Here is a 19,217-nt window from a genome sequence, read left to right as displayed (position 1 = left end):
GGGTTTCTCAACTTCAGCTGACAGTGAAATTCCCAACTATGATTTGGTCTCTTACTGACATCCATTGGTCAAATAAAGAATGACAACCATTCCAAGTCTTCAAATGTTTTTACACATTCTATATTTGCCTATACGTCTCTATTCTAAATTCTGTATGTTTTATTGTGAAAATGTATAAGAGCAAAAACATTGGCACATGTTGATAATTAAATATGGACAAATAAGTAAGTTTTAAAGTTGGTTTATACCTAAAAATGTATACTGTTTATATGATGCAAATCTTAAAAAAGTTAAAAGGTCAATCATGTCTAAAGTGCAAGCCTCGATTTGTTACTTCCTTCATTGTGACTCAGCGAGATTAGACACGTCCAACCACACTATACAGAGAACAGCCAAGACACACCCATACGAACTTAACGAACACCACCTGCATATGAACACTGATCTGCAATAATGCACTTAAACAGACTGTCACAGCTTTATACAGAAACATGTAGGCCTACACTATACCAGTTTAGTCTTACATTGTGCATTGTTTTAAACACAACATAAAGTATTTGGACAATAACAGCACACTTTGCACACAAAAAAAGAAGAAAAAGAAAGAAATTGAAAACAAAGTGGCATTTATTTTAAGGAATAATCTGAAGTACACTTTTTCCAAAATAAGTTTGTGTATGAAATGAGGAAGCTACACATATACTGTTCAAATTTAAGTAGCTACATGGACACTTTCTGGTTGTCAAAGGCCAGTGTAAGCAAAGTCTCTTTCAAGGATATCTTTTCGTTATATTTGTAGTCTACATTGTCATAGTTGTAATGAACAACACCTGGTAGGACACCTGTGAGAACTTGAGGGTAAATTACTTCATACATGCACAAAAAAAAGATTACATAACTATGCACTTGGTTTGATGTTTATTAATTAATTAATAAAATAGTATTCAAAGATTTTCCAGTATTACCATGGCACTTGCCATGGAGCAAGCATGTTTTGGTAGGCTACTTTTGGTAAGTTCTTGCTTGGTTCATGAATATGGAAATCATTCAGTTCCATACACCAAATTCCCATGTTGTAGGCTACAATGGGAAGTCCATTAAATACGTTTACCTTAAACTCCACCCAATGAAGACGTCATAATAACTCTTCCCTGGAGTTTCAGGGGTTTCTCAACTTCAGCTGACGGTGAAATCACTTGGTGTGGGTGAAACCAAAAGCGTTTAACATTCAGCGTTCGCCTCGCTTGTAGACCCCATTGGAAGGAGGCAATTTCAGAATCCGTGTTCAGTTTTAAATACTAGTCCCCTGTTGAATTACAGTCGCACCATGGCTGCTGTGAAAGCGCTTCAACAGTGGTGCAAAATCCAGTGTGCAGGATACCGGGACGTGTCGATCACCAACATGACCACATCTTTCCGGGACGGTTTGGCGTTCTGCGCTCTAATTCACAAACACAGACCGGAGTTGATGTAAGTAACATCCCCCACAGAACAAACGCGCGGTTCGGTGCTGCTGCATTGTGCTCAGAAAAGCACAGCTCCTGAACTTTGGACGAACGTTTAATTGCTAAACATTCGAACGTAGAGTTTGTTTACAGTTTACACCTCCTATCAGACTTAACATTTAGATTTGCGGTTCAAAACTAAAGACATTTTGAACTTAGGACGAGGGCGTATACTTAAAAACATTTAGAACGTATGGCATGTAAAGTTGTATTACTTTAGAAACATGATGAGACCTTTTAGGATTTAGGGTGAGGAAATGGGAATTTTTAGACCTTAAGTTAAGAACTTTAGAATTTAGGAAGAGAACATTGGTACTTTTAGTAGGCTACCATTATTACATGTTTAGTCCTTCATGACTTAGGATAAGAACGACGTCTTGAATTTAGGACTAGCACTTAAAACTTGGATTACATTATAACTTAGTACAAGAATATTGACATTTTTAGAATTCCATACTAGATGTTGGAACTTTTAGAACTTTGGATGACATTAAAACTTTTTAAAACCTATTTTACATCTTGGGAAACCGAGCGTGCTTGAAATACTCAAAACTTTGTGTTTATTCAATGTTTAGGCTAAGTCTTGCAACATTCTAGTTGTTTCAAGTGAGCATCTGGCACTTGTTTGTTGACATTGCATTGGTACATGCTTGTGATTTGTGTTTGTATTAGTGTAAGATTTACTTTTTTTAATATTTAGCATGGGAAATTCCCTTTTCTTTTCACTCTCTTACAGAGACTTTGACTCTTTGAGCAAGGAAAATGTTTACGAAAACAATAAACAGGTAAGATATTGTTCACTTTATAAAACTATCTCTTTATCAACCTTCATCACTTTTTTTTCTGTAGTTTCCATTACCACAATATTTTACATTTATGACATTTATCCAACAAATTTAATCCATTTAGTTACCTATTTTTTATTTTCTGATATCATAACTGTCTCCACAATTGTTAAAAATACACGTTCCCTCATATGACTAACAGCCCATCCAAAGTGATCATCAGCAATATGAAAAAGCAAATTAATATTTGGTACATTCACTCTCAAAAATAAGGGTTCCTAAAGGTTTTTTGCAGCAATTCTATAGAAGAACCGTTTTTTATTCCCAAAATAACCTTTTTAGTGAACAGTTCTTAAAGGGATAGTTTACCCAAAAAATGAAAATTGTCATTTACTCACCATCAGGTTGTTCCAAACCTTAAGCTGAACCTCTTTTGCTGCTGAACACAAAAGAAGATATTTTGAAGAATATGGGAAAACAAACAGTTGATGGATCCCATTGACTTCCATATTATGGAAAAAAGTCAATGGGGTCCATCAACTGTTTGTTTACCGACTTTCTTCAGAGTATCATCTTTTGTGTTCAACAGAAGTACATTCAGGTTGGAACAAATTGAGGCTGAGTAAATGATGAAAGAATTTACATTTTTTGGGTGAACTATTTAAAAGAACCTTTTTCCATAATAAAGAACCTTTTTGGAAAAGTTCATGTTCATGGAACAATCAATGCCGATAAAGAACCTTTGTGTTTTTTTTAAGAGTGTTTGTAGGGTTCTTGGATTCGCTATACAGTTCTTCCAGGTTAAAAAAGTCATTGATACATAGATTCCTTCAGATCAGTATGTTGGTTTAGCATTCCCAGAAAATTTTTTCCTAAAGAACTAGAGAATCAAAGTTCTTTGTGAAATATAAAAATGCTCACTTATGGCCTCAGCTAGTAAAAATGTTTTGGTTCTTTATTTGTAAGAGAGTAGATCAACAACTTTAAGTGTTTTGGGAAATGTCTTCATTCCAAGAATATCACAACCCCATCATTTTAACAGTTAGTATGTTTCCTAGACCGCTCATGGGGCTGTTTGACCCATATGTGGTTGACCAGGGCTAAGATGTGACAGATTGGATACATACTCCAGGCCTATTCTTCTGGTTTTCTCTATTTTTGAGGCAGCTGAATCACATGTTGTGCTGTTGTAGACCATTATTAATCATCATCTGCACACACTTGTGTTCCTGTTTCCATGGAAAAGGGAATGCTGTCCAGAAGGGCATTGTTGTGAAAGAGGGAATACAATAAGGAAAGTACTGCAAAAGAAAAGCTAATGAATAGCTTTTTGTGCATGCGAGGAAGACATTATCTTTCCAAACCGAACACGTGTGAGAGACAGAGAAAATGAAAGTGTTAAGATAAGGTAATGCATGGTTAACAGGGTGGAGATTAAGTATAAGGTCAACAGAAACCTGGCACTGACTAAGAGTTTTTTTTTTTTTTTTTTTTTTTTTTTTAAGTCTTAACATTCTCAGATCTGTAGCGATTCGTCGTCTTTTAATTGCATTTCCTGTTCTGTGAGTTGTTAAATGAATCTTTACAGAGAAATGTCTCCCCTTATTCCTCTCAATCTAGATTTTATCTAGATTTTTTTCTCCTTTTTCTTCTCTCTCCTTGGTCATGTCTGCTCTTGTTTATTTTTGATCTAAGGGTTTTTTTTTTTTCTCCCAAAGAAATCCAGGCCAAGTTCACATTTTTGTGTGTGCATAATGGCATGGAGGAATTATAGTTCTTCCTCTGGGTGGAAAATCACCACAAATTATCAACTTTTTCCCAACGGTTCATCATTGTGAAATATACATAAGATATGTGTCTGGTGACACATAAGTTGATCTGGTGACATTCGCACTGTTATAACACTGATCACTGATCCACAGAAAACAAAACTTGTTCACAACTTCAAGTTTTAATAGCTAATGTCAATCAATATGTTCTGTGTAAAAGCTGATAAAAGCAGAAATGTTGTTTGATTTGTAAAAAAAAAAAAAAAAAAAAAAAACTTAAATGAAATATTATTGTCTAGTTCCCCTTGTATTTTCTATAAGTTAATATTCATCAACACACTGCATGAATTATGTTGTTTCCCTTTTGCAGCTTGCAGATATCAAAGATATGTTCAAATTTGGAATGATTTTTGCAGTTCTAGCACCTGATAATAGGGCTATATAGGAATAGGAAATCCTCTAATTGTTCTGCTACACAGATTTTCCAGCGATAATGTCCACACACGCACACACACACACACGCACACACACACACACACACACGCACACACACTGAAACACCCTTAGTGCTGAGAGTTGTGAAATTCTTACACCTAACATTATTTTTATTTATTTTTATTTTGTACCAGGCTTTCGAGGTGGCAGAGAATGAGTTGGGTATACCTGCCCTTCTGGATGCCGAAGACATGGTGGCTCTAAAAGTGCCTGATCGACTCAGCATTCTGACCTATGTGTCCCAGTACTACAATTATTTCCATGGACGTTCTCCCAGTAAGACATGCGTGCGCACATGAACATTATTTTTCACACATTTTATATTGTTGCGGCACCTCTCTTCCCAGTCTGTCAGTAACACTCTGTGATGAGATTCTCAAAATCATTGTGAGCTAAGTTGATCGTAGAGAGCATTGTTGGAAATCGTTATACAATCTTCTTAGGCTTATGATGTTTTGTGGAATCGCAGTCCAGTTTAGTTCCTGTCTTTATGAAGCCCCTAATTCAGAAAAGCGCAATGTGCTCTGATTGGTCGGCTGGAGAAGTGTGTTGTGATTGGTCAACATCTTCGACCGTGTTTGGGAAATCTCACTCCCCTTTCCATAACCGCTAGTTTAAACGCGCTACGAAAACTCAAGACTACAGTCAAGGTGTTTCAGGGAGTTCAGAAACTGATATAGAGAATAACTCTCTCTGGAGTGACTCTCAGACCTTTTTAATGCTCAAACAGCAACATTACACCCTAAAGCATAATAGGTGCAAAAAAGCACAATATGTCCACTTTAAAAAACATGTTTACCATGTGGTCATTTTTAGCATTGCTAAAACATTTCACTCTTTGGATGTGCAGTTGGAGGCATGGGTGGGATTAAAAGATCAGCCGAAGAGTCTAATGAAGCGCCATCTGAGAAGAAGAACCAACCTGTCACAGCTAAAGTTTACGCTTCACCTAAACCAGCCACAGAGAATAAGACGACGAAACCGGCAAACGAAAATAAGGTACAATATGTCATTTATCTGAGATTATATCACCTCATATAGGAACTTTAAATTGCTTGACAGTTCTGTATTTTTGGTCAAATGTGTGTGTGTGTAATGAGGGCACATGAGCAATTTAACCCTGCCGTTGTCTTAGGTTACTTTATTCTGAGATAACTGATGTAAATATTGGTTTGCACATAATTATTGATTAATTGATAAAACCCCTATTGAGGTGTTTGCACATTGACTAATTGATTTATTTATTTTTTCATTTCCAGAGAGAAGTTTTGGCTGAACGTGCCAATAAATCAGGAACTCTGAGCAGCAGCTGTACCGTTTGTAACCAACATGTTCACCTTGTGCAGCGCCACCTAGTCGATGGGAAACTGTACCACAGGAACTGCTTTAAGTAAGTCACTTCTGTTTTTTTTGAGCCATTGATCCTTTTATTAATTTATTTTTAACTTTAAGTTTTAAAAATATCACATCAACTCCACTCCACATGACTAGTGAATCATGTCTGAATTGTCATTGCAATGATTTAGTAGTGTTTTTTTTTGTTGTTTTTTTAATAATAGCTGCCTTTCAGTTTTGCTTTATTGCTGTCAACTATCATGTTCATTGTTTTTTATCGCCTTATCATTTAGTATGCATGACTAAACGGGAGTGAAGATAAATATCTGTTGGACTAATATACTATAAATGTAATCATTAACCTCCTGATGTCTTGGAAAGCATTCCTGAGCATTTCATGATCAGATAGCGATCCAATACAAGTACCCTTTTAGACTTTTTTTTTTTTCGACAATACAATATTTATTTATATAGCACATTTAAAAACAACTGAGGTTGACAGAATTGCAATGCTGTACAATAAAAGCATACAAACCAAACAAACATAAGATGTACACAGAGCAGAGGCAGGGAAGATTCAATGATTCAAGGAATGTTAAAAGCTGATGAAAATAGGTGAGTTTTAAGTCGAGTTTTAAAAGTCGAAATAGAAGAGGCACTTCTAATATGAATCTGGAGAATGTTCCGGAGTTTGGGACTGGCAATTGCAAATGCTCGGTCTGGATTGGGTTTTCTAAGTGTTTTATTTCAACCTTCCTTTTCAACAGATGCAGAGAGTGTTCCACTATTCTTCTCTCTGGCACCTACAAGGCTGGAAAAGAACCAGGCACTTTCATCTGCAAGACGCACGCAAGCACAGATAAGCCTGTAACAGCGCCAACCACACACATCACAGTGCCTCCACCAAAGACGCAGTCTACCTTTATAACCAAGACTATCCAGAATGCATCAGGTGGAGGTACTGGAAAATCTGGTTTAACACCTAACGCGTCTAAACCGGGTTGGCTGGCCAATAAAAGTGACCATACACCCACCCGTGGGTTAGCTGTCACACCAACTCCAGCAGTTCAGCTCAAGCCAGTACCAAAAACAACTCCAACACCAGAGACAACAACTGTGAAAACCTCTTTTAACCCCAAAACACCCACGGAGCCTCTTAAAGCTGTAAGCAACAGCCTACAGAAGAACCAAGAAGCCAGAAAGAGGTGAATGTCTTTCAGTTCGGTATTTTGACACTTTATTTGTGAAATTGTTATATTTTGGATAAAAGATAGATAGAAGATTTGTGACCAATACTGACTAATAGTGTTTTCTCTTGTATTTCGGATCAGTGTTGTTAATGTAAAATGAAACTATTAAAAATAGTTTTCGGTTTGAAATTAACCTGAAATAAATTTATAAATATAAACTTAAATGAAAATATAAATGTGGCCTTGTCAATTAACTTAAACCTATTTGTTAAAGTACCAAAATGCCTTATTAAAATTCAAATAAAAATAAATGAAAGCTATATGGAATTAACAAAATGTAAAAGATCAAAATCACTAAAGGCATAAGAAAATTACTATAATTTCAGCTAAACTGAAAATATAGTTCTATAAGAGTTAGGGCTGTACTGCCCTAGTCGATTAGTTGGTCGATACGTTCTGGTTCGACCAAAATTCTGATTGGTCGATTTTCTGCCGCGTTTATTTCATCAGTTTTGCCGCGCTGAGGCGCGCTCATTTCATCAGGTGGAAAGCACTAACTGCTAATGGGGGTGTTTTCAGAGTACCCTTGTTTCACTGTAACAGTCTGTCTTCAAAACACCCCCCTTGTTTTCACCTTTTTTGGATTAGTCCAACCCAAGAGAGAGCGTCGAGCATAGAAGGTTTGATGCTGAATATTATTTATTTAATTGTGAGAGCGTTTAATAGTCAGTCCTCTTCTAACATGTCAACAACAAAGAAATCGACAGTGTGGCAGCATTTTGTTAAAATTGATAACATGAAAAAGGTCGAATGCAAAGTTTGCAAGCAACAGTTTTCCACAGCTTGACGACAAACATGACATATCATCTAAAAGTGGTAACGTTAAGCTCACTTGTCTGCGTTAGCTTGCCCTGTCTGTTTTGAGTAGGCTATATGAACATATTAGAATTTGCATATTTCAATGTTTTAGTGTGATAACCTAACTTTTTTATTTTTTATTTGGAGCCTAATGCGCAATTGCGCTGTGCTGTTGGTTGTGTTAGTTTTGAGCCTAGGATGCTTTATTTTTCAGTTATGCACTTTATTTCGTTTCTGCTCTTGATCTGGTTTGTTTAATAAATATTATTTTTTTATTAAAGTGGACGTGCCTTTTGTGTTTATTAAGAGTAAAAGCTTTAATTTAATATTAATAGTCTATTCGTGTCTCAGCTGCGACGCTGAGCTCATGTTCAGCCTCGCTCGGTGCGAGGACATGCACGGTGAAATGATAGCGTCTGACAGTTATAACTTATTATAACATATGACAAAAATAATTGTCTAAATTATGTTGCATATTCCTCAACAGTTCTTGTGATGATATCACTAGTTGACAACATAGTACTATTTTCGGAAATCATAAGCTATGATATTGCGCAGGTGCACGTGATGCAGCGCCGTCAGAGCTGACAAACTCGAGTGTCAGACTCATTTCAGTGCAAAATAATTAGGTCAAAAACGATTTAATATACTGCAAATAGCCTACTAGTTGTTTATGTTTATTTATAATTCATTTAGGCGGACAACAAGGCTACCAAGTCCTGCGCACAGTGCGCATCTAATTAATTTAACAGGTTTTTTTTCTAACGTCATTTTTAGTCGATTTCTAGTCGAAAATTTCAGGACTTAAAATCGGTCGACCAAGATTTTCTTTGGTTGAGTACAGCCCTAATAAGAGTACTATAATAGTGCTAAATTTTAAATTCATCAGTTTTGTTAATTTATTGTTTATCAGATTGTTGGATTGTATTTAGGGATGTATGATATATCAGTGTCATGTCTGCTAATATTACAACTTTTAATTTCTTAGTATCAATCAGAACTAGACATACTGTATATTGGAAATTTAATTGTGCATGCTCATTTTCCCAATTTTTACATTTTTAGATTTCCCTTTACGTTTCATGAGTAACACAGCATTTTTAGTCGTTTTCATGGATCCATGTAAACGGGGATCGTTTTGACAACGTTGTCGTCTGTACGTTTTAAAAACGCAAAGGAAATGTAATGCATTAGCCTGTTGATTTTTTTTTTTTTTTTTTTTTTTTTTTCACAAAATGTCATTTTAATGTTGCCCATTTATTGGTTATCAACCATAACTTGACAATGTTCAGCTTATTGTACTGACCAGAACATTAATATTTTTTTCATTTTCTTTGTTAGATTCTTTGAGCCTAGCAGTACTGTGCCTGAAAGTAAGAGCACCCCATCATACACCTCAACTACACCTGTGAGTACAGTACGTGTTACTCCTACAACAGAGATTACAACGCCTAGAGTCACTGCAGGAGCTGGAGCAGGTAAAAGAGTCCTATTACGGGTGGGAGACTGGGCAAAAACACAGGACACAGAAAAAGAGGAGGAGAATGAAAAGGAGAAAGCCAAGGCTGTGATCGGAAAGATGGTGACGGTGGAAAAAAATAATAACAGCTTGTCTCCGAGTCCAGCTGGGCTGAAAGCAAGCAGCAGGTGAGCTACATTCACCTATATAAAGCACGTTACATACTTGGCCTTTATTTTTTCAATTGTTTTTGTAGGGTGGAAGTATTCAAGGGTCATAAAACAGAATTATGGCCTCTATGTACTCAAGCATGTTGAGTATTGTTTAAATCCATCTTGAAGTGTTTGTTGACGTGTTGGTGTAGACACATCCTTTAACACGTTCTCGTCACACTTTGGTTTCCATAGTAATGTTTCCCCTGTGGAATCGGGTGCTAAAGGCACCTTTGGTAGGGTGCGTCTCAAAGCACCGGATGCCGATGTGAAACCTACTGCCCCCGCTGCTACAGCGCCATCCTGGATCAAAGATAATAAAACCCCAACCAGGCCTGTGAGCACGCTGCCGTCCGACAGCAAGGGTGAGGAAGACAAACTCACCTATGCAACTGTCACCTCATGCATTGATCATTTGCATAGCTTGGTCTTATTGGTTGTTTGCAGAGAGAGTTGTGCTTGACGGATATGACTTTCTGTACCTTTTGATATATGTTATGTTAATAATAATATAGATGCTTAAAAATAATCCTCACTTTACAGTGACTTTAAAATAGGATATGTTCAAAATCAGGTTTTTGATCAACACATTTCTGGCAAACAAATAGTCCCTCAGTGGTGTGTAGTGGACACTAAAATAGGGAGGAAAAGCACCCTCTGTGTTAGATTTACTTATTATGGTTATTTTTGTTATATATTTTATTGAAATAATATAAAATGGAAATATCATGTCACATTTCCATTTGAGGTTTATAAGATTTTGAGGTATAAAATAAACTATTGTTAAAGTTCTTTTTACACTTTTTACAAAAGAGCAGGTGTTTTAAAAATGAGAGAGTGTTACAGTTATTATACTTTGTGTAATATGATTTATCCAGGCAAGATATGTTCCTACATCAGCTTCCTTGTTGGTCTATGAATAACATTCATATCAGTCAATCAAATCAGATTTTTGGCTAACAGCAGTTTATAAAGAAATGAATACTTTTATTCGAGATAGGATGCATTAAACTGATCAAAACTGACAGTAAAGATATTTATAATGATGTTTGGGGTGTAAAACAAAAAAAGGAATGAATGCTTTATTCAACAAGGATGCGTTAAATCGATAAAAAGTGACATTATAGCCATTTATAGTATTACAAAAGGTTTATTTTTTTAAATAAACTTTCTATTCATCAATAAATTCTGGAAAAAAATACATATCTTAGTTTCCACAAGATATTAAGCAGCTCAACTGTTTTTAACATTGATGATGAATAATAAGAAATGTTTCTTGAGCAGCAAATCATCATATTAGAATGAAGTAATGGAGGAACTGGAGTAATGATGCTGATAATTCAAAAGCATAAAAATGGAAACGCATTCAAATATTTTACAGAATATATTTGTAGTAGACTTTGTGTAACATTATAAATGTCTTTGCTGTCAATCAATCAATTTAATGCATCCTTTCTCTAATAAAAGTATTAATTTATAAAAAAAACAGTTGTTAGCCAAAAATCTGATTTGATTGACTGATACGAATGTTAATCTAAGATCAACAAGGAAGCTGATGTAGGAACACATCCTGCCTGGATAAATCACATTACACAAAGTATAATAACTGTAACTGTCTTTTTCTCATTTCTAAAATACCTGCTCTTTCACTTTTTGAAGGTGTAAAAAGATGTATGTAAACTTTACAAATCTTTTGATGCAATTTCAGAAAATGATACAGCTCCATCTGGCTGGAGGTCCTTGCTCAGACCTGTGAAGTAAGTTTGCTCGTTTCTGTCGTCTCTCCAAATGAAACCAGCTTCTGACCTTTTTACTAATACTGTCTTGTTCTTTAGTGTAGAATGAATTTAAGAATCATTTTGTCATGTTTTTTTTCAGTAAAATCATTTATTATCGTCTTCTCTTCTATGATTTCCCTAACCAAATAATCCTGCTCTTCATTGATTAACCGCTTCGTTCTCCAGAAGGTCTGTCCCTCCCACTTCTTCACAATCTGTTGTGATTGGTTTTCTTGATGGGCGTTTAAAACTGCTGCGCCCAATAAGACCAGCAGTGGGTCGTATCTGAAAGTTCCCAGAGCGATAGAGCTCAGTGCCCATGCGCTTCCCCATGAAGATCTTTCACCTGTAAATACCCCCTTTAAATTCCTGCCCCACCCTCCCATACTTTTACCCGTCAGAGGTGAGAGAAGCGATGCAAAATTTTATTGGCTGAGAAACACAGCAGAAAAGTTTGATATCTTTCTCTTGTTTCCTTTTTTTATATATATATATATTTAATTTTTTTAGAACTCCTCCCAGTAATATAGAAAGCACCGGATCACCCTCCAAGAGGCCGGAAGCAGCAGCAGCTTCTCCACGGACATCAGGTCTGGGAATCACCCCAGCATCCAATCCTGCTCCATCTACCACCAGCATCTCCATCAGCATCTCCACCAGCATCAGCTCCCCAAAAGGGCCCTCACCCAGCCCGATGAACAACAGGCCTAAAACTAGTGGTAAGGCCTTAGGAAAAGTTGAGGAAATGGAATATTTCTTTATTCAAAAGGTCACATAAGAACAAGTACTTGTTCTGGCCAAAATGTTCTGGCAAAGATTTACCAGTCAAAAGTTTGAAAACAATAAAATTAAAAAAAATCTATAGCAAAGCAATGAATTTTGAGGGTTAAGCATAAGCTTGAAAATATGGGTTTTTAATAAAATATTACAAATATAATGTGAGGGTTGTGCTTATAACAAAATAATGATATAAATGTGTGCATAAATACCACGATCAAGATAAAATGCTTTCTCTGAAAACCAGTGTTGTCCCTATTATTTTTATATACTTTTCTAGAGTTTAATATTTGGAATCAGCCCTTTTTTATGTTTTCATTTGAAAGTTTTAGCAATCTAGTAATGGGATTTTGTCATTTTCAATTATTTTCCTTTTAATTTTTTTAGTTTTGGTCATTTTAGTACTTGCTTAAAATTATTTCCATTTAGTTGCCAATGCAACATTTCTAATTTTCCTTTAAGGTTTTTCAGTTAAAGTTTTGTATATGTATTTATTTAGTGTATATCTATATGTATATGTGCATGCTTCTCAGGTAAATATATCTTGTGAAACAAAATCAGGATACTGATTTAAGGATATTTTTGCAGCGTATGGAAACCATATATTTACATATCAGGATATACATAGTCCTTCGAAGTTATTTAAAAAAATATCAACTTAAATCCATGGCACCTTGTCCAAAATCCAAGGTAATACCATGATTAGGTTCTCCATTTCTCCGTTCATCCACCTGTTTTCCTCTTTTTCTTCCAGACTCCAGCAGTGGCAGCAGTGTTTCTCCGGTTAGTCCCTCAGGGACTGAAACTCACAAACCGCACAAGGTGTGTGTCAAAACAATAATTACATGTTATCTGCATTTCTGTCTGCACTGATGTGTGTGTTGAGGGATTATTTTGTCAAGGGGCCTATTTAGACTGTTTTGGAGAGTCAAATGGACCCTTTGGGGCACAGTTATCTTTGAATAGACTACTACAATCAAAACAGAGTGACTTCATAGTAAACCCAGACTTTTGACCCATCTATTCAGTTCCTCATAAAGACTAAAAAAAGCATTGAAAGGAATAAATAAACCACTTAGGATCTGTATAGAGTAATATGTGCAAAAGTTCACATTGTGTGTCTGTTTGCTTTAGCCGGGTTACATTCCGAAAGAAGACATTCAGAAAGAGCTGAAGGAAATTGAGATGCAAATGAACGAGTTGCAGAAAAGAGGAGTAGACCTGGAAAAACAACTCCGACAAAGTGATGAGGGTCTGTACAATACACACACACACTTAAACAAACAAAAAAAACTGCTCACCTTTTACAGTTGTTCAAATAAATTAATGGGATACATAGAAACTCGCATGACAAAGGAATTATTTTACTGAGAAGTTGATCTGTTCATTATAGCATTTTGTCAGATCCACTTCTTAGTAAAATAATTCTTCCTGTGTCACATTATTTTACAAAATAAAGATACATATTATGAATTAAGTTTACAAACTTTTCACGTTCTATATAAAAAAAAATAGTTGGAATTGGAAGTTGCGATCGTATTCTCTTCCCGGTTGTGACGTATGAAATGGCTTCTGTAGGGTGGGAATTGATTAGATCATTGTCGTTTGCTATGGACACTTTTCACAGACTGTGGTGATGCATTTCCACAGTTATCAATATTGCGATTCTAGTAAAGTTCTTCATATTTAAAAAAAAAATAATGAATACACATTTGTATATATTGTTATATTACCTTGTCAGTAAATGACAGAAAACAAATGAACACTGCTGTGAGGGTGTTTCTAATACAACGACGGTTATTGGAGCAAATGGAAAAACAAAAATTATATTTGCTGTCGTCTCTCCAGTTCGCCACTATAGACGTTTACCCAACTATGACGACTACGCTTCTGAGAACCCCGGAAATGTGAAATGAGTGCATTGCTGTGATGTCATTTGAGTGACAGGTTGTCCCGTCCTCGCGTCAGTGAACACATCATTAGAGAAGAGATGTTTTGCAAGAGGGAGGGGAAGTTATTTTGATTGAAGATTGAGGGAAAATTAATTAAAAAGAAATTGTATTGACAAATAATTTATAATAATACTGCAATATTCAATGGTGGTAATAAAAAAATAAACTTTTTTTTTTTTTTTTTGATAGTGACTTTAATCGAAGTCCCTTAAACTTTTTTATTTATTTTTTTTTTTATGCCTAAATGAAAGTGTTGATTCATCCTTACTGTGAACTAATGAATTATGAATAGAGGATCAATGTTTTGGTGGTCTAAGCATTATTTAAACATGCTTATTAAACATAACCATTCAGAGACTGATGTTGTCCTCTGGTGCTCCAGCAGGTGGAGACAAACATTACAAATGTAGATTCTCAGCTCTTGAACTTTTCTTACATTTCTTTTTTTATTTCTTCAGACGGAGAAGATGAGACCATAATGAATGACTTAATGGTGGACTGGTTTACCCTCATCAGAAACAAACAGGTCTACATGAGACGCGAATCCGAGCTTGTGTACATGTATGTGCAAACTGTTGAACGCTGATAGTGAATATCCTGTATTTCTGAATGCTCTATGTATTAAACGGGGTTATTATCTGTGATTTGTGTTATGTTAGTTCCAAGACGCAGGATCTAGAAGAAGAGCAGCCCAGCGTTGAGGCCGAGCTCAGGAGACTGATGGAGAAACCAGGTTGGTACAGCACTGGGAAAAAGTCTTAACATCATCCACTTGGTTTAATATTTTGTTTGTATAATGCTGTTGCATTCATACTTTTTGGGGTCACTAATTAATCTTGTGCTAATGAAGCTTTGTGTAGACTATTGTAGTCAACACAAACAACTAACTGCTTGATTTGGTCTTATTCAAGAGGTCTACTTTTGTTTAAAGGCTTAAGTGCTTCACATTCAAAGTAAAATCTAATCTAGCTATAAAATAATTTTTGTATCCTGTAGAAAAGACCTACCGCGAGCGTAAACGAGAGGAAGAGCTGATGGCCAAACTTATGGAGATAGTTAATGACCGGAACGCCATATTAGAGGGATTGGATGAAGACAGACTGAGGTGTGCAGGATCAACATATCATACCGGTCTATCTCATATATATATATATATATATATATATCTCATATCATAAATCTCATATATCATATTGCTTAATCTTACCTAATCTTATTTTATTGCTAAACGTCGCATAAAGAAAATTGATAGTGTTTTATTCAGTTATTTGGTATTTAATTTGGTTTGGATTGGAATGCTATTGGATGATATTATAGGATATTTTTCCTTGCACATACATAATTGGTTACATCAGCAGAAGAGTTTAAAATTACTACATTTTGATTACTTTTTTTTATTGTTTTATAAAATGCACAATATGACCAGGCACACGTCATTAAAATAAGTTATTTGTTTGTTTGTTTGTATGTATTTAAATATTGTTTACATTGAACCAGAACACTATTGAATACCTGACACCTTTACATAATGTGACATCTGCGGCTCTTTTTACACTTGCATCCACAGGGAGGAAGAGGAGGATGAGGAGCTGAATAAGATGATGCAGAATCTTGGTAAGTATGATTATGTAGCATCAAACCCTGAGAATAATTGTTTTTCCCCATAGGCCTTTGAAAGAGATGGAGCAAAAGTAGTAAATATTTAACGTTTATCAATAAATAATATTTTAAGGACTTAAAATTGACACATTTCCCCTGCTTTTCTTGTGCAATAGATTAGATTACATTTCCCTCGCTAGAAACTGATTACTGTGCACCAGCTGGCTCCAATTTTAAAGAGGCAGAAATTTGCAGCCAACTCTATTTATTATAGTCCATTCTGTTAGATGATTCAAAATGAACATCCCTTCCTGTTTGCACATAATAAGAGGCTGGCAACAGAGAGGCAATTGTTTGTCACCATTTGTTCAGTGATGGCACAGAGGATTATTATCGGTAATGTTTAGTGTCTGATTCTAGTCAACATAACAATATAAACAGATATATTTAGTTTGTAATTGTAAACCCTTTTAGGAAAGCCGACTGCACAAGAGATTTCACTCAAGGGCAACATTCTCATTTAAAGGCATTGGTATCTGGTGTGCTAAATATGGAAAGCTCTGAAAGTTTTCTGATTAAAAACATGCATTCATTTCACAGTGTTTGCACTTTTAACCCAGCATTTCAGTTTTTTTAGCTTCTATCACGGATGCTAAAACTAAAGTTTTCTATTTGGAAAAACTAGCACCTTTTCTGCTCTCAGCCCACCAACTCTAAATGCTGTGAATCTTGGGAGTAATTACTCAGTGCATGTTTATATATTCCATGTTTTGAAAGGCCAAACAGGAAAAGTAATGCTACCAATTTTGATTTAATGATCACTAATGGAAACCATAGGTATCTAGCTTTGGCTAATGATCTGCATGCATTTTCAATGCTAAAACGAGTTATTATAAAATGTATAATTTACCAACCCAATTAAACCAATGCATAAATGTGGGCAAAAGTCATAACCATTTGCAATTCATGACATAAAAACTGTCTGAAAGCCCTGGAAGCTGTTACTGATGTCCTGTGGAACCAAATGAGACTGTGGTCACCATTAGTACATGACCTCTTGAAATGAACTTTATCTTTATGTACCTTACAGTTAAGTATGGGTTGTGCTCTACCATTTGCAGATATGAAGAAAGAAGAGAAAAGAGTCAAGAGAAAATCTTCCATATCCCGGTGGTTTAGCATAAAAAAGTAAACGGGCGTGTGCTGACGACTGCTCCTCATGGATGGTGTGTGTGTGTTTCGTCTCAGACAGAATGTTTCTGCTGCAGTTTGAGGTCAAAAATTATATTTTTGTGAAGTCACACTTTCCTTTTTTCACATACTTTTGCACATTTTTCATCTGTCTCCTCATCTCCTGTCTTTTGTGGGTGTGATATGTTCATTTGTCAGGAAACGTTTTGCACTTGAATCCTTTGAATAATGTAGATTGAATCTCTCAGTCAGTGTTTCATTAGGGAATTAAACGGTGTTGAGAGAAAGGAAGTCTTTACGTCATATTGATTCATATTGGATCAAAGCTGAAATGGACAGGTTGAGGTCCGACTGTACTATATTCACACTCTTATGCTTGACTTTTTTTTTTTAACATGTATTTTTAGCTAAGAATATATTTCTTTGATATTTGAATAATTTTAATGGTATTCTCCAGGCACACTTATACTGTCTCAGCAGCAGGGGGCAGACAGCGACTGATTTCAGCGATAAGACGCTGTTTGCCATCTAATTTCTCAACACTGTAAGAGCACTGATTTAAAAGCGTCTTTTTAAGCAATTATTTAGGATTGTTCATTTTAAGAGTCTGTAATGTTGCCACAGAACTAAGATTATGCTTTTAACCACTGCCCAGGTAGCTTTTTATTGATTTTTATTTGTTTATTTCCATAAAAATGAATTGTCTGCGTTCTCATTTTGCTGTATTTGATCAATCAAGTACATCTTAAAATGTGTAACAAGCTGTTTAAGTATTTCGTTTTTATTTTAATTTAAGCCCAAATGTATTTTTTTTCTTTTTTTACCCAGTACCCAACATTTATTTCCAAACCTTTATACAGTGTACAATAAATTAATTATCAACATGAATGCTTTTCTTTTTAGTCCATCTACAGTTATCAGCTGTAATTAAACAGTTTTTCTGATGCAGCACGTTTTTCATTATTTTAGTTGCTTCTTGCCTTCAATTAGCAAGACAAATTTGTTTGCATATTTTTAACCACGATTGCTGTGTAAGCATTACAAATTTCCATTTTAAATGACTGTGTACTGCCTGCTGAAAAACAACCTTTACATTTAGGTATGACTGTTGTTATTTTTTTCCCCAGGAAACTGCAAATCTTAGCCTCTGTAAATAAGTTAAAAGGCCACCTTTTCTCCTTTTCATGTAATGGCAAAATGCCCTTTAATTGCAATATTTCAAAATACATACAATATTTTAATATATTTGTGTGTGTGTGTGTATATATATATATATATATATATATTATATATATATAAATCATGCATGCATACATACACACACCTTATATTGAATTTTTATACACTACCATACAAAATGTCAAAAGTACTGTTAAAACAATTTTAACTGCTTTCTATTTTTATATATTTGTTATATGCTGATTTGCTGCTCAATAAACATTTCTTATTTTTACCAATGTTGAGCACAGTTGTGCTGCTTAATATCGTTGTGGAAATTGTGATGCATGAGAAATATTTTCAGTATTCTTTGATGAATAGAAGTTAAAAAGAACTAATTTTTTATTGATTTAAATGCCTTCACTGTCAAATTTTGATCTCTGTCCTTGCTAAATAAAAGTATTAATTTCTTTAAATGAGATAGCCTATATATTTTTTATATTTTATCTAGGCTATATATATTTTTTATATATATTTTATCTAGGCTATATATATGAGACACCAAACTTTTGAACAGTAGTGTATGTGGACTTTGTAAAAAAAGACACAGCTGTTGAACTTCATGTCTCCTCCTGAATGGAAGATCCAGAATAGAATGTAACGTTGATGCTTTTCAAGTGAGAGTAAATGCTCTTGGAAAACACCTAACAGTGCAAAATCCCATAATAACCCGAATGCTTGGTCTTATTTTGGGGAATCATGAAACGGACTTGGTAGGCTACACTTGGACTTACCTGACCAAGATTCATCTCAATAATGTATGTTAGCATTTGTTTCTCAGCATGTTTGTGGGCTTCTAATGCGCACAAATTTATTCCGGATCTGTGTCTGTTTGGCTTTGTCGTTCAATGAAGAAATCTGCTGCGACACAGATTATAGAGCATGTGAGATCACAAGAATAGGAATGCTAACATATGCTAATGTATGTGTTGATGCTCTGTCAGCGCTGATATGGCGAGTGGATTACCTGTGTTTCCTTCCATCTGATCCACTGAAAGTACCTACAAGCGAGAGCACCCCATTGAGCTTTACATGTGGCACTGCTTTTGATATGCATTTATGCTAAGAGTGTTTGTTTGGTGCTGCTTGAATTG

The 19,217-nt window shown here is 35.3% G+C and overlaps 1 protein-coding gene across 2 annotated transcripts; it reads left to right on the top strand.

Moving 5' to 3' along the window:
• The first annotated feature begins 741 nt into the window (after positions 1-741).
• Positions 742-18,002, top strand: micall2b (mical-like 2b). 2 transcript variants are annotated; one of them, XM_081362198.1, is made up of 18 exons: positions 742-858; positions 1,321-1,470; positions 2,242-2,290; positions 4,689-4,830; positions 5,405-5,553; positions 5,814-5,944; positions 6,657-7,094; positions 9,279-9,584; positions 9,804-9,973; positions 11,317-11,365; positions 11,897-12,105; positions 12,918-12,985; positions 13,298-13,415; positions 14,574-14,676; positions 14,775-14,848; positions 15,112-15,220; positions 15,683-15,729; positions 16,836-18,002. In XM_081362198.1, the coding sequence occupies exons 2-18, from the start codon at positions 1,328-1,330 to the stop codon at positions 16,904-16,906; spliced, it is 2,376 nt and encodes a 791-aa protein (XP_081218324.1). In that variant the 5' UTR covers positions 742-858; positions 1,321-1,327; the 3' UTR covers positions 16,907-18,002. The 2 variants fall into 2 exon arrangements, with proteins under 2 accessions (XP_081218324.1, XP_081218325.1); XM_081362199.1 differs by lacking the exon at positions 742-858 and having other exon boundaries at positions 1,126-1,470; positions 11,909-12,105; positions 16,836-17,960.
• Positions 18,003-19,217: the final 1,215 nt, after the last annotated feature.

The sequence above is a fragment of the Scardinius erythrophthalmus genome (assembly GCF_964197995.2).
Source record: "Scardinius erythrophthalmus genome assembly, chromosome: 3".
NCBI lineage: Eukaryota > Metazoa > Chordata > Actinopteri > Cypriniformes > Leuciscidae > Scardinius > Scardinius erythrophthalmus.
Note: the sequence above shows the minus strand (reverse complement) of the source record. Positions and strands in the feature narration are given on the sequence as shown.